Genomic DNA, 13,177 nt, shown 5'->3' on the forward strand with positions numbered 1-13,177 from the left:
AAGGATTTGGTGAAAATATTAAACAATCATTTATAATAAATTTAATAAAAAGATTTAAGTCCGTGGTTTACATTCGGGATTACCTCTTCTATCTCTAAAATTTGAACCAATGTCTTTTCTTTGGAGTGTAATGTATACCATCGAATAAACAAAAATTAATCAAATCAAAGTAGCTAAATTACTGAGAAAATAGATTATAATCACACTTAGAATTGTGAAATTTTCGAAAATTTCAAACCTTAGTTCGAACTAGTTTCAAACATAAATAATTATGAGTTTAAATTAATTTTAGATTTAAATCATTTTACATTCAAGTTGTTTTAACTTCCAATAATTCAAATTTAAAGGCTGAATTTTGAATTAGATTATTTCCAGTTAGAAACACTTCAGGTTCGAATTTTTTGAATTACTCTGTCAAGAAGACTGCTTCGCCAAGCAATATACCTAACTAAGAAGCATGACTACACTCACTAAAGTAAAGTCTTCGTTCAACTAGATCACTATCATCTGTCACTTACATGTCATGTAACTGTATAACATCAAATCTGCAAACTTAGCAATCTCCCAATCAAGAGAAGACACATGATCTATGAACATTAAATACCCAAAGACAAAACAACCCCAACTACCAACTTTCTCTTCTCTCTCGATCAAGCTCGCCTTCTCTCCACCTCTTTACAAGGTTTCTTGTGACTCTCAACCCACCAAGCAAACCTCCTCCATTTTCTTACCATTAAGAATCAAAATTATAATACAATTGAATAATAATCAAAATATCTCCAGATTTAAATTATAATAAATCTGGACAAGATAAATTACTCGCAGTTAAAAATGCTAAAATTCAAATATACTCTCTTAAAAGTAAAAGTGTTGATGGGCAGAGCCAAGTCTTAATAAAATTTTAGGCCCAACCCGAATTGACCCGAAAAAGGGTCTAAATTTTGCCTAAACCTAGTCCAGATTGTAGATGCTAAATCTGGGCCCAGACCGACTCAGCCTAGATTCATGCCTTAAGTATAATACCTTGCCAAAGGTATCAGTACTCAGACAATTTTTCTTAGGCTAATACATTAGGCTTTTTTTAAATAAAAATATTGACTAAAACATTAAATTTTTAAACATAAAAATATGATCATACCAACATTTGTCGATGTAGCATGTTTTCTAAATTTTTATATGCAAATATTGAAAGCTAAATTTGACATTATGCCTTGAAGGTAAAAGTACCACAAACCCTCGTATACTATACTTTGGATTGCATTTTAGCTCCCCTATTGAAAAAATAACAAATTAATACCGATATGTTCAATGAGAAAGCAAAATAAACCTTAAAATTTTGGTGTTTATATATAAAGTATAATAACAAAATTAACAAATTTTAAAAATGTTTTTTTTATGGGAAGTAAATTCAATTTAAAAATTTAATGGTAGAGGGACTAATTGGTCTATTTTTTGGTAAAAAAGCTAAAATGTAATCCAAAGTATAATACAAAGGGTTTTGTGGTACTTTGACCTGCCTTGAAGATATATAGATGCTAAAATTAGAGTATGAAACAGAGAAAAACAACATTATTCATTCGTTTGCAGATATTCAACAAGAGAGAACCGATACTAATATGAATCCCAATCCGAAAGGATAACTGAAATTTGGTTTTACAGTCAACATTCAGTCCTTTGATTTGCTTCATTATGAAAAAGATGGAACCTGAAAGAAGATTGGTTGGTTCTTGACAACTTGATGCTTTGAATTCGAGCATCAACTTCCCGGCAACGTCTAAATGAATCATTCATTGATTATATAATTAATCTTCATTTTCATTGATGAAGAGAGGTGAGAAACAAAGAATTGAGCAGCAATTTTAGAGCTCACTTGCTCACTTAACGTAGAAGAACAAACATACAAAATATAAACCCTTCATCTGCTCTCGCACTTTGATTTCAGCTAGTCAGCTTTCTTTGCTAAACTCAACAGTACGCCGGCACTAAGACTAGTTGCAACAAAACCAAGTGATGCCTCCGTAGATATATGAAGTCCTGCATCAGTGCAGTTAAAGACTTGAAGTTCTATTTTTGGTTCTTTTCTAAACTAGAAAAGAATTTATATCAAACAATACAGATCCAAGGTACAAACCAAAGAAATCCAAGATCATTTTGCATCCAATAAAACCTAGAACAACGGCAATGGAAGGCTGCCAAAGGAGGGAAAAGAAAAACCAGTATATAAGCTGTCAGTACAAATTTGTACTTATGAACGTGCATGTTAAACAGCCAACCTATGGTTAGAGGTTGGATACTTAAACAGCATAGTGATAAACATCAAGAGAATGGCAAATTGCCAACACAATACTGACATTAACCAATTTGTAAGAATTGCATGGATATTTTTTTCTCAAAGATCCAGATACTCTTTGAGTATATATGATGATTTATGATATTCTCTGCAAGTAGAACTTATATTTGAAGTTCTACATTTTAACTTGCATCAAGTCAGAGTATGCATAAGAAGGTCAAGTGAAGAGAGGAAACTTTACCTGTAGATATTCCAAATCTGCCATACCCTCAGCAATGAGTGTGTAAAGTGACCTTAAACCTTAAAGGGGCAGCATCGTAGTAAATTAATCGTCCTCTATAATTGTGTGTGTGAGAGAAGGAGAGAGAGAGATTTATGTTGAGACAATAGAACAAGAATTACCTAAGATGGCGAAGATATTAGATGAAAAAACTATGAAAGGATCCCGTGTAACACCAAAAACAGCTGGTATTGAATCAGCCTAAAGAAAATGAAAATTTTCATCAGTATCCTCATTGCATCATTAACCAGCAAAGTCCATATGCTAGGCATTGGTGAGGAATCATGAGAACCTACAGCAAATGCTATATCACTGAGCTCAATAACTGCTACTGTGAGAAGCAAAGGAGTGGCCTGTCCAAAATATTTGACACCTGTTAGAATGAAGAATTCATTACACTCAGTAACGGAACTTAAATATGTTCCATAATAAGAAAAGTTTTCTGTTTGACAATATAATATGATAAAGTTACCAAGAACAGAGGATGTGAAAATTCTTATAGACGACTTACTTGCCAAATGTTGTCCCGTTTTGTTATAAATTTATTGCCATCATAATTAGCTGCAATGATAAAAGCAAAAGGAATTAAAACCTTAACCAAAAGCATTAGAAGATGCAAAGAGATAAACTCAAATGGTTCATTAAATATCAAGATTGTAGTCTGCACATAAGTAGTCGACCTTAAAAGAACAGACAGAATAAACTACATGACCTTAGACTGAAAGTAGAAGAGTATGTAAGGCAAAAGGTAGAATATCACATGTGACGGGGATAAATCTCTGGCAAGTCTTCACTATGAAGTTGTCAGACAGATCAGTGTCATCCTCATCATTGGAAAATAGCTACCAAAAGATAATACAAAATGATGAGTCCCTAAAATTTGAACTCAATAGAGAAACATAGCAAATGTAGAACTGCCATAAACTGAAAATAAGATACCAACACAATATAATAGATAAAAGCAATTTGATTGTCACATTTTCAGTAGAGATACAGCACCTTGAAAGATGAGAATAATAGTACAGCAGCCAGTAGTAGGTTGACCGCTTCAAACCTCTAAAAGAGCAAAGGGGACTTCATGAGCCCAGACAGAAGTAAATCATGGTTCGTGGGAAAGCAGATGCAAACTTAACAAGTGAACAACAATCTACCTGGAGGGTGGCTGTTCCAAGTAGTATCAATGACAACCGAAAGAAGACTGCACCAGCAATACCATATGAAAGAACCCGATTCTACATGTTGTACATGACAGACTTTTAATTACAAGGGGTAAACATGGAAAAGCACATCATGTGTGAGTATATCTTTTCCACAGATGTTATGCTAAATTGACAACCTCAGGCTCTATAGTAATAAGGAATTATAGCGATGACCTGAGCAGATAGATAAAAAAATGGCACCTGATACATAGGTGGCACTTTGAAGTACTTGAAGATCAGAACAAAGACAAACAAATTGTCCACAGACAAACTTTGCTCCAAGATGTACCTGAAAGGAAATCATAATTAAAGCAATAGCAAGCAAAAGAAAAAAAAAAAAAGCTGAAAAGTACAAAATTCATTTAAAACAGGAAGAAAGAAAGGAAAAACATGTATGATCAGTCAGATAAGAATTCAAACATGTTAACCATGTATGGAACAAGTGACTTATGGGCAACTTTCAAAAATAAAATCCTACATACCCAGCAAAAAATTCTGATGCTTTGCCTACTCCTTCCTTCAATCCCAGACCAACTCCAAAAGCAACCGCAGAGCACACCTAAACACAAGAATTAATATCCAAAACGTCTTCAATCCGTAAAGGACTACATCAATCTACTTTAGATAAAGGATAAATAACAATAATGTTGAGAGAACTGACCCAAAAAGCAACAGTTTTAACAGATGATGCATAAGCTTCACTTTTCTGAAGTTTCTCCTGGGAATCAGCATAAGAATTTGAAGCTCTCCTCTCCTCTTCTGCAGATTTATCCCATAAATCCATCATTTTCTCCAACAACAATGAAAATGCTTCCGTTTTGAAGATTAATATAAATTCAAAATAGATCAAATAAATCACCTCTACATTCAAAACAAATAAAATAAATCACCTCTAGACAAATTATCCTCCTGCTCCATTCCCTTGGAGCGAGCAACTGGGAAACATATCGTGCGGCGGTTATGACTTACTGCAAGTTGAATCACAAATTAAAATGGAAATGCAAAAAAAAAAACCTCCAATTCATTCAAATTATATGCCGCCAAATCCTGTATATGAATGAAGTTTGAGATTTAATCATATACTTAAAAAAATTAAAATTTCCCCGTAACTTTTCGATTTAAATATCCAAGTTCACTAAGTGACACCATTAGAAATTTTTTTATCAAAATTGCCATCAATATACTCACACAACCATATCAACTTCAGAAGCAAACCATTATCAACTCAGTAAGCATACAGATTTTGATAAAAATATCAATAATTGAACTAAAAAATTGTCAATTTTTAAGTACTTCACCAAATAACCTCAAACTTTGCCAGAACTGACTCTATATGTGAAAGGATACCTGAATGGACAAGGGAGACACGATGGTTTGAGAAGCGGAATCCGGTCCATCTGGGCAATTGAACCGTAGGCGACACTGAGGCAACTCTGAGATGGAAATTAAGAGAGATTCGAATGCCAACGCCATGGTGAACGGCCGAAGCTAACCCCATGGAAGCTTGAGCTATGAGCTTCCGACGAGTAGATTCTAGCCGGGAATTTTGATAGAAAAGGGAAAGACAGCGGCCTATGAATAAATCTTATCCACTGAAATTAAATTTGTATTGTCTTTTCTTTGAGGGAATTAACCTTGTTTTTGTTCCTGAATTTGTTCGCTGGTTTTTGTGGTTAAGGAGCAACGTCACTGCTTGCTGTCTTACAGTACACTTGTTTTCTTTTTGATTAATACCATTTAATAGTTGAGTTTAATTTTAATGTTTAATTTTAATGTTTAATTTGATATTTAATTTTTTAAGTTAATACATGAATTTTATTTTAATATTTATTTAATACATAGACTAAATAATATTATATAGCCCGATGTTTGACATGTGTACTTTAATATACTAAATTAAACAGTAAAATCAAACTTAAATACTAAATTAAACCTTAAAATCAAATTAAAATACTAAATTAAAAAAATCTCAATTTCAAGTCTCAAATTAAAAAATTTGAGTAGCAGAATTAATATTTGAATTTATTATACTCTTATTTATAATTATAGAATTTTGTTCAATTTTTACCATTTACAATATTCTAACAAAAAAACACCTTTATCAGTTACCATATTAATATGATTTTTAACTATAATTAATTTAATCATTACAATGTTTATGTGGCGATCCACAATAATATTAGTTATTAATGTGTTACTATGGATTCTCAAAGTATAGAATCTTCTTACCAACAACTAAAAGTTGTCTTGTTGAGGAGGTGGACCATATATTTCTCAAACATGTAATCAGGTTTTTAGGGGTGCTTCAATCTATAGTCATGGATCGAGATAGGCGTTTCAAGGCTTAAGCTTTTCCACATCCTTCCACCCCAAAATTAACGAGCAAATTTGATTTGATTATGGATCGGATTGGGTTTGGAACGGATTAATGTAAAATTTTAGGCTTAATTTTTAAGTTTGGGAAAAATCTGATCTAAAAAATTGAGCTTAAATTTTTGTCTAAGTTCAGCTCGAGTAAATAATGCTAAATTCAAGCTCGACCCAACTTAGCCTGTTTGTATTAATTTTTATATAAAATAAATTTAAAAATATAATACATTAAATACATTAAAATTATTAAAATAAATGTTTCATTAAAAAAACTTTATACCTAAATAACACTAATATAATTATAACTTAGTAAGTAAATACCTCTAAAATAGTAATAAAATTAATAATAAAACAAAAACTATATAATATCCAAACAATAACAATAAAATAATAACAATATAATAATAATATAATAACAAAATAACGCCAAAATAACAACAAATAACCAGAAAAAAATTTAAATAAATTCAGGCTGAGCCATACTTAAATCAAAAATTTTACCCAAGATTTAATTCATCTAAGAAACGAATATTTATTTTATTGAAATCTATTTTTCAAATTTATATTATTAATTAAATACTCATACTTTTCGGACGAACGTGGATTAAGAAGTAGAATTGCAACCCCTCTCTCCCCATTGAAAGCCCAAATCCAAGACGCTTTCAGATCTCGACACGTAATCAAAAATTCATTAATCCCAACACGTGGCAAGATATTAAAAACCAGGGGTGAGCAATGCGCAACCCGCTTACAAAAGACGCTAGCAACGTCCAATTACCCGCAGTGCGAACCGGTCAGCAACAACAATCCCTTTTCCTCACCCTCTTTCCCACGCAAACAAAACCAAAGGAAAAACAAGCTTTGAAAAACCGCCATTTCTCTCATAAATTTGTTTTATTCCTTTCGTTTACCAAAAGATTTAAATAAAAAAGGAGAAATTTATAGGAAGGAAAGGTGCGTACTGCGCACTTTTCCTAATTTCTCTGATTTTGAATTTGTCTTTTATCCTTTGATTGAAGATTTTTATGTTTTTTTGGGCTCGCTATGTCGATGAATTCGAGGATTTTCTTCCATTTTCTTGTTTGGTGGATCTTCTTCAGCTTCTTTTCAGGTAATAGTTAAGTTCCCCCCGCCCCGCCCCCGAGAAACAAACAAACGGAGGTTATGTAGTGGATTTGATGTTGACGTATCTCTTTGATTTTTTTCATAAAATAGGTTAGATTCGTGTTTTTTAGCTGGAAATTTGAAATTAAGATGCAATATTCTTTTTATTTTTATTTTGAAGGATTGATTTCATCGGCAGTAGTTAGATTGGATTCAATTGAAATATACAACACGCACGACTGGATAACAAAACCGACGGTTTATTTCGTCTGCAAAGGAGAGAACATGACGGTTTTGCCAGATCTCACCAAAGCAAATACTGTCTATACTTTCAAGGGTGAAGAATCTTGGCAGGTTTTTACAGAATTCTCTCTGATTTTCATTTTTTTTTAATACTGTCAAGTACTGTAAAATCAATTGATAGAATAAAAACCAGTGATCAATATTTCAGCGCCTTTTTTCTGATCCTGTTATTGCTAAGAACGTAAATTAGGGCTAGCTTTATGAAATATGGAATCCAGTAGCTGGAAAAGAAGTGTTTTTTTCGAGTTCTGTTTTGTGCTTTTTTCAGGGATTTGTTTGGTTTTTGTTTCATGTTTTATTGGTTTATGTTTTCTCTATTTTATAGTGATATAATTTATGTTACTTGGACATGTAGGTGTTGGATATGGGTATTTATTTGTTAGGGGTATCTTTAATTTTTAAATTTTGTTAATGTACTTTGGGAATATTTGAAAGGTAAATTCTGGTACTCATTTCTATTTGTCTTAGAATAAAAAAAGATAAAATGAAGAGTCTGAGCACCACATGACATAATACCCTTTTCATTTACTAATGGAAACTTAGTGAAAGTTGTTATATTTTGAGTTTTCTCCTGTATGGATGCTGGCCTAATGTAAATCCTTACATTATGTTTGCTGAACCAAAGGTTCTTTAGTGAATTGGTTAAATTTTAGCTCTCTATGTGTTACTGTTACATTGGGTAAAGTTACCATGGATGTCCTTGTATTAGGAGTTAGATTGCATTTTGCCCTATTTTCTCAAAAAATGGGCAAATTGTTCCTTGTGTGTTAGATCAAACAACAAGCAAATCCTTTCTGTTAAAAATTTGATCCATTTTTATTGTCAGAAACTGGCTTGATTGATAGAATAACCAAACATTTATACGTGGCAATGTGTACCTCATTCTGACGTATAGGGATCAGTTTTTAACAATCGAAATGGATGAAATTTTTAACAGGACTAATTTGCTTTTTGATCTAACGTATAGGGACTAATTTGCTCATTTTTGGATTAGAAGTGACAAAATGCAATCTGGTTCTTAGTACAATGGCCTCCATGAGACTTTTACCGTTACATTGAGATTCGAGAGACAAATGAAGTACTTGACTAGGCTGCCTATTTGAGCTTTGCACAAATTTGGTCCTTTGGTTAACTTGATGTTCTGGATAAGGGTGCTATTGCATTTTACTTTAACTAAGCCCTTCATGAGTTGCCGCTGCTCTATCGAATTTGCATGTATGGCAGTTCCTTTTTACAAAGAGCATGGAATAAAAGTGTCTTCTTTGTGTTTTCAGCCTCTTACAGAACTCAAAAGCAAGAAATGCAAGCGGTGTGGATTCTACGAGGAGGACACATTTAAATCAGATGATGTATTTGATGAATGGGAGTTCTGTGCTTCAGACTTCAAAGCTAATGGGAAATATATATTGTTTAAAGAAAAGGAACTTAATGTCACATTCACCTGTGAAGAATGCGCATCTCTTCCGGCTGGTAAAGTTTTTTTCCCCCTTTTGTCCCATACTTTATTCTTAGGAGCTGTTATGCCATATTAATGGCCAATGGGCTTGTTTAAGGCATTGCTTGATTCAGTTCCTTTTTGTGGATGTTAGTTATTCCATTTTGTATACCAGCTCTTCTCTTGTCCTCAATAGTTAGGCGCTTGTCACTTAACTTTGACAAGGTTCGAGAGTTGGCATAGAAAGGAAATCAACCAAAAAGATTGTTCCATTTTGTGTCAATGTTCTTACGTTGGAATTTCTGGTTAGTTGTTCTACAGTAAAAAGTTAAAATATTGCTGACATTAGATTGGCTTGGAATTTCTGGTTAGTTGTTCTACAGTAAAAAGTTAAAATATTGCTGACATTAGATTGGCTTCTTTGGCCCCATTTAACTAGAAAATTCAAACTTCCTTTGATACAATAAAAAGAGCCAAGTGAGCTATATCTAGGTAAAAGTACCATGGAGGTCTTTGTGCTAGGAGTCTGATTGTATTTTGCCCTCCTCTACTAAAAAATGGGCAAATTAGTCATTGTATCTTAAATTTAAGAGCAAATTGGTCTTTTTTGTTAAAAATTTTATCCATTGTACTGTTAAAAACTGGCATGGTTAATAGAATAACTAGATAGTGACATGTGACATGCCATGTGTACCTCATGCTAAGGGATCAACTTTTAACTGTAAAAATGAATGAAAATTTTAACGGAAGGATCAACTTGTTCTTTAATCTAACGTATAGGGATTAATTTGTCATTTTTTGAGTAGAGGGGGCAAAATACAGTTCGACTCTTAATAAAGAGACTTCCATGATACTTTTAGCGCTATATCAATCTTGGCTACTAGTAAAAAAAAAGGGTTATACTTTAAGGGCTAAGGTTGGCCATGTCAGCTGGACCATGGAATTGCCTGGCTGAGAATACAACTTATTCATCATATATTCATATGATCTCTTTTTCTTGTCTAGCTTACCCATATTCAATTTCAAATGCATATTATAAGGTCATTTAGATATATATGTTGACAATGCTTTATTTGCTATGTGTTAGGTACTTTCAATACAGATACCAATAATGATAATAAGGGGAATAAATTGCGTGTTGGTATAATTGTACTGATTGTTCTAGTGGCTTTAACTGTAACAATATTTGGACTGATGATGGCTTATAAATACTGGCAAAAGAGGAAGAGGCAACAAGATCAGGCTCGGTTCTTAAAACTGTTCGAAGAAGGGGATGACCTCGAGGATGAACTAGAGCTTGGTAATTGAATATGATTAAACAACTCGGTTACCTCCTGTACAGTAAGTTTACCTTTCCTAAAATTTTGCTCTGTGGAGAAATATATATATATTCTACAGCTGTATGTTCTAAGGTGGCTTCAGATATGATGTGTATAGTTGAGCTTTGTGGTCCTGTTGGCACATCTATTAGTTAAGATCTACATGGTTGCTTTTTGTTGTTGACTAGCAAATAAAGGGAATAAAAAGCTTGAGCATTTTATACAAATGATGGCATTGTGTATGATGTGTATGATAAAACAGTACTTTCTAGGTTTTGCTGTTTTGGGTACCATTAGCAACAAGTGATGGTTTGAAGGATGATTTTTTGATCTGATGATTGAACTTCAAGGGCCTTTATTTTCAAGAATTGTCTGATTTGACTCGAACTTGAAACCTGACATCATTAATTCGAACTCAAACTCTACACTTTTTGCTTTATACATAAAAACTCAAGAATTTGAATCCGATCAACTTAAATCAGAATTGGTCCAAATCCAAATTGATTTGAATATGAAATGATTGCACATGACTTGGTCAAGTGACAAACTTAAAATGACTCGATTGATGGTAACTAATTGATTGGATTTGATAAGACTTTTTTGTGAGGTGTTCGTACATGGTTGTGATATGTTTCGAATATGATCACTATTTATTTTTATTTGATTTGAATTATTTGTCAAATTATGACGTTTGTAATATGTAGTATGTTTGATTTATTTTTTATAGAAAAATTCATATAATATTTAAGTCTAGGTATATTAATTATTATATGTTCAAAGTGAAAACGGATATTAACCTTTCAATATTTATTAGCTGTTATATCTTTTATTTTGATAATTTAAACTAAAATGTCATTATTCAAATTTTTATTTTTATAATTAACGGAAATATTCAAAGTATATATTGAACTTTAATTTTTTTATTTAGATATTTTTAGATATAATTTATTTAATTGAAATTTGACAAAGAAATATTTGGATTTAAAGGGAATTTATAGAATAAATTTGCAAATTTAAATTCGAATACTGTATAAATCGTATATATTCAAGTCATCAGCAACAATGCTAAACGCCGGTGGAAAGAGCAGAGGAAGAACCTTTAATAGAGGTGTTGAAGTTATTCAATTCCTTGGAATTGGGTCCATAAATTGCCTTGGTGTCCCGACAGCAACTGCAAAAGCAACACAACAAGTATGCATCCATGTCTTTTAACAACTAAATCAAAGAAACAAGGCTTCCATTTGTTTTAATGCATGAATGAGAGGTCGGACCTGCAAGCTTCCTTGTTGAACTTTCTATTCTTAATTCCATATAGCTTCTTGAATATATTAGGTTTTGTTACACATCAGTAAGTGTCAACCCGAAACCCGGATAACTTCGGGTCGCTTGCCCTTAACCCGGATAGGTTTTACCAGATGATTGAGTGCGAAGTGAGCCGTAAGAGGAAAGCAAGGGGAGTTAGCGAACCTAGCTCGCAAGGCAAGTTCGCATGTTGAGCTCGCACAAACTAGGGGAAGGTCACAATATCAGTTCGCACGCGTCCAAGGAGCTCGCAGAAGGGGGATTACGTGTTCCACAGGTACCTAGAGTGAAACACGTGTCCAATAGACCTGAAGCCCACATAGAATGTCAGTACCAAGAGCAGAAAGGACTGCGTGCTCTGCAGGCAACCCAGAATGAAACACATGTCCAGTAGGTCTGAGATCCATACAGAATGTCAATACCAGGAACAACAGAGTTAAGACAAAACTGTGGGGGTCATTTGGTGTGCTGTAATAGCATATATAAATACCTAAATGCTCCTATCAATAAGACATGAGAAAAAGATTACTCAACAATTAGTGCGGTGAGCGTAGATAAACTTTCGATCATCAGATTTGAACAATTGGTGTGAACTATTGGAGTCATCTAGGTTTACTCTTAATCCAAGCATACCACTTGTGGTCTATCGTAGCTCTAGGTCTCTCTATACCCGAATGCTCCCATCAAACTCTTTGAAATCTGATAATCGGAAGTTAGCCCATGCTCACCACACCAATTGTTGAGTAATCTTTTTCTCGTGTCTTACTGATTGGAAAATTTGAGTATTTATATATACTATTACAGCTCACCATATGACTCCACAGTTTTGTCTTGACTCCGCCGTTCCTAGTATTGACATTCCATGCGGATCTCAGACCTGCTGGACATGTGTTTCATTTTGGATTGTCTGCAGAGCATGTAGTCCTTTCTGCTATTGGTACTAACGTTCCGCATGGGCTCCAGGTCTGTTGGACACATGTTTCACTCTAGGTTACCTGTGGAACACGCGGTCCACCTTATGCGAGCTCCTTGGACGCATACGAATTGAGATTGTGGCCTTTTTCTGGTTTGTGTAAGCTCAATATGCAAACTTGCCTTGCGAGCTGGGTCCGCGAACTCCTCTTGCTCTCCTCGCACGGCTCACCTTGCACTTAATCATCTAGTAGGATCTATCCGAGTCACGAGAAGGCGGCCTGAATTCTATCTAGGTTTGGGTTGGTGCTTACTGATGTGTAATAGCTTTCACTCGGCAAAAATATGGACGATCTAAAATTCAACACACCCTTAGCATTAGGTATTTTCAAAATATGAGATTGATAATGGAACAAGGTCAAGGATTGAGTTTACTTTGGATTGGAAGTTAATTTGGGTTCGATTCATTTCAAATTTTATTTATTTTTTTGAAAGGATTTTCAGAGTTTTAATTGTTTCTTGGTTATTTAAATTTGGATTATTATCAAATATTGTTCTATGATACTTCACAAACTTGAAATCTGGGATCTGACCCAATCAAGGAAAGGAAAGGGATGTCATCCAGCTCTCTGTTAGCTCGTCACTCTGCTAGCTCGTGGGATC

The 13,177-nt window shown here is 33.6% G+C and overlaps 2 protein-coding genes across 4 annotated transcripts; one reads left to right on the forward strand and one right to left on the reverse strand.

Annotated features, from left to right (window-relative positions):
• Positions 1-1,794: 1,794 nt before the first annotated feature.
• Positions 1,795-5,492, reverse strand: LOC108466942 (thylakoid membrane protein TERC, chloroplastic). 2 transcript variants are annotated; one of them, XM_017767328.2, is made up of 14 exons: positions 5,117-5,492; positions 4,660-4,737; positions 4,431-4,528; positions 4,252-4,328; positions 3,971-4,058; positions 3,722-3,802; positions 3,570-3,626; positions 3,331-3,412; positions 3,082-3,131; positions 2,867-2,923; positions 2,693-2,771; positions 2,532-2,590; positions 2,132-2,189; positions 1,795-2,034 (listed from the first exon to the last, which is right to left on the reverse strand). In XM_017767328.2, exons 1-14 carry the CDS (start codon positions 5,265-5,267, stop codon positions 1,943-1,945), a joined length of 1,107 nt encoding a protein of 368 aa, XP_017622817.1. In that variant the 5' UTR covers positions 5,268-5,492; the 3' UTR covers positions 1,795-1,942. The 2 variants fall into 2 exon arrangements, with proteins under 2 accessions (XP_017622817.1, XP_017622818.1); XM_017767329.2 differs by lacking the exon at positions 2,132-2,189.
• Positions 5,493-6,856: 1,364 nt separating this feature from the next.
• LOC108462048 (uncharacterized) lies at positions 6,857-10,527 on the forward strand. 2 transcript variants are annotated; one of them, XM_053025207.1, is made up of 4 exons: positions 6,857-7,250; positions 7,425-7,597; positions 8,821-9,016; positions 10,203-10,527. In XM_053025207.1, exons 1-4 carry the CDS (start codon positions 7,184-7,186, stop codon positions 10,256-10,258), a joined length of 492 nt encoding a protein of 163 aa, XP_052881167.1. In that variant the 5' UTR covers positions 6,857-7,183; the 3' UTR covers positions 10,259-10,527. The 2 variants fall into 2 exon arrangements, with proteins under 2 accessions (XP_052881167.1, XP_017617542.1); XM_017762053.2 differs by having other exon boundaries at positions 6,860-7,250; positions 10,069-10,527.
• The last annotated feature ends 2,650 nt before the right edge of the window (positions 10,528-13,177 follow it).

This window comes from Gossypium arboreum, chromosome 2 (genome assembly GCF_025698485.1).
Source record: "Gossypium arboreum isolate Shixiya-1 chromosome 2, ASM2569848v2, whole genome shotgun sequence".
NCBI lineage: Eukaryota > Viridiplantae > Streptophyta > Magnoliopsida > Malvales > Malvaceae > Gossypium > Gossypium arboreum.

Excerpts from the sequence above, each read along its gene's own strand:
- LOC108462048 (XM_017762053.2), top strand. The coding sequence starts at position 7,184 with ATGTCGATGAATTCGAGGATTTTCTTCCATTTTCTTGTTTGGTGGATC. Across the intron at positions 7,251-7,424 it reads CTTCTTCAGCTTCTTTTCAG|GATTGATTTCATCGGCAGTA; the intron begins GTAATAGTTAAG and ends TTTATTTTGAAG. Across the intron at positions 9,017-10,068 it reads ATGCGCATCTCTTCCGGCTG|GTACTTTCAATACAGATACC; the intron begins GTAAAGTTTTTT and ends GCTATGTGTTAG.
- LOC108466942 (XM_017767328.2), bottom strand. The coding sequence starts at position 5,267 with ATGGGGTTAGCTTCGGCCGTTCACCATGGCGTTGGCATTCGAATCTCT. Across the intron at positions 3,413-3,569 it reads TATTATTCTCATCTTTCAAG|CTATTTTCCAATGATGAGGA; the intron begins GTGCTGTATCTC and ends ATCTTTTGGTAG. Across the intron at positions 2,591-2,692 it reads TAATATCTTCGCCATCTTAG|GTTTAAGGTCACTTTACACA; the intron begins GTAATTCTTGTT and ends TGCCCCTTTAAG.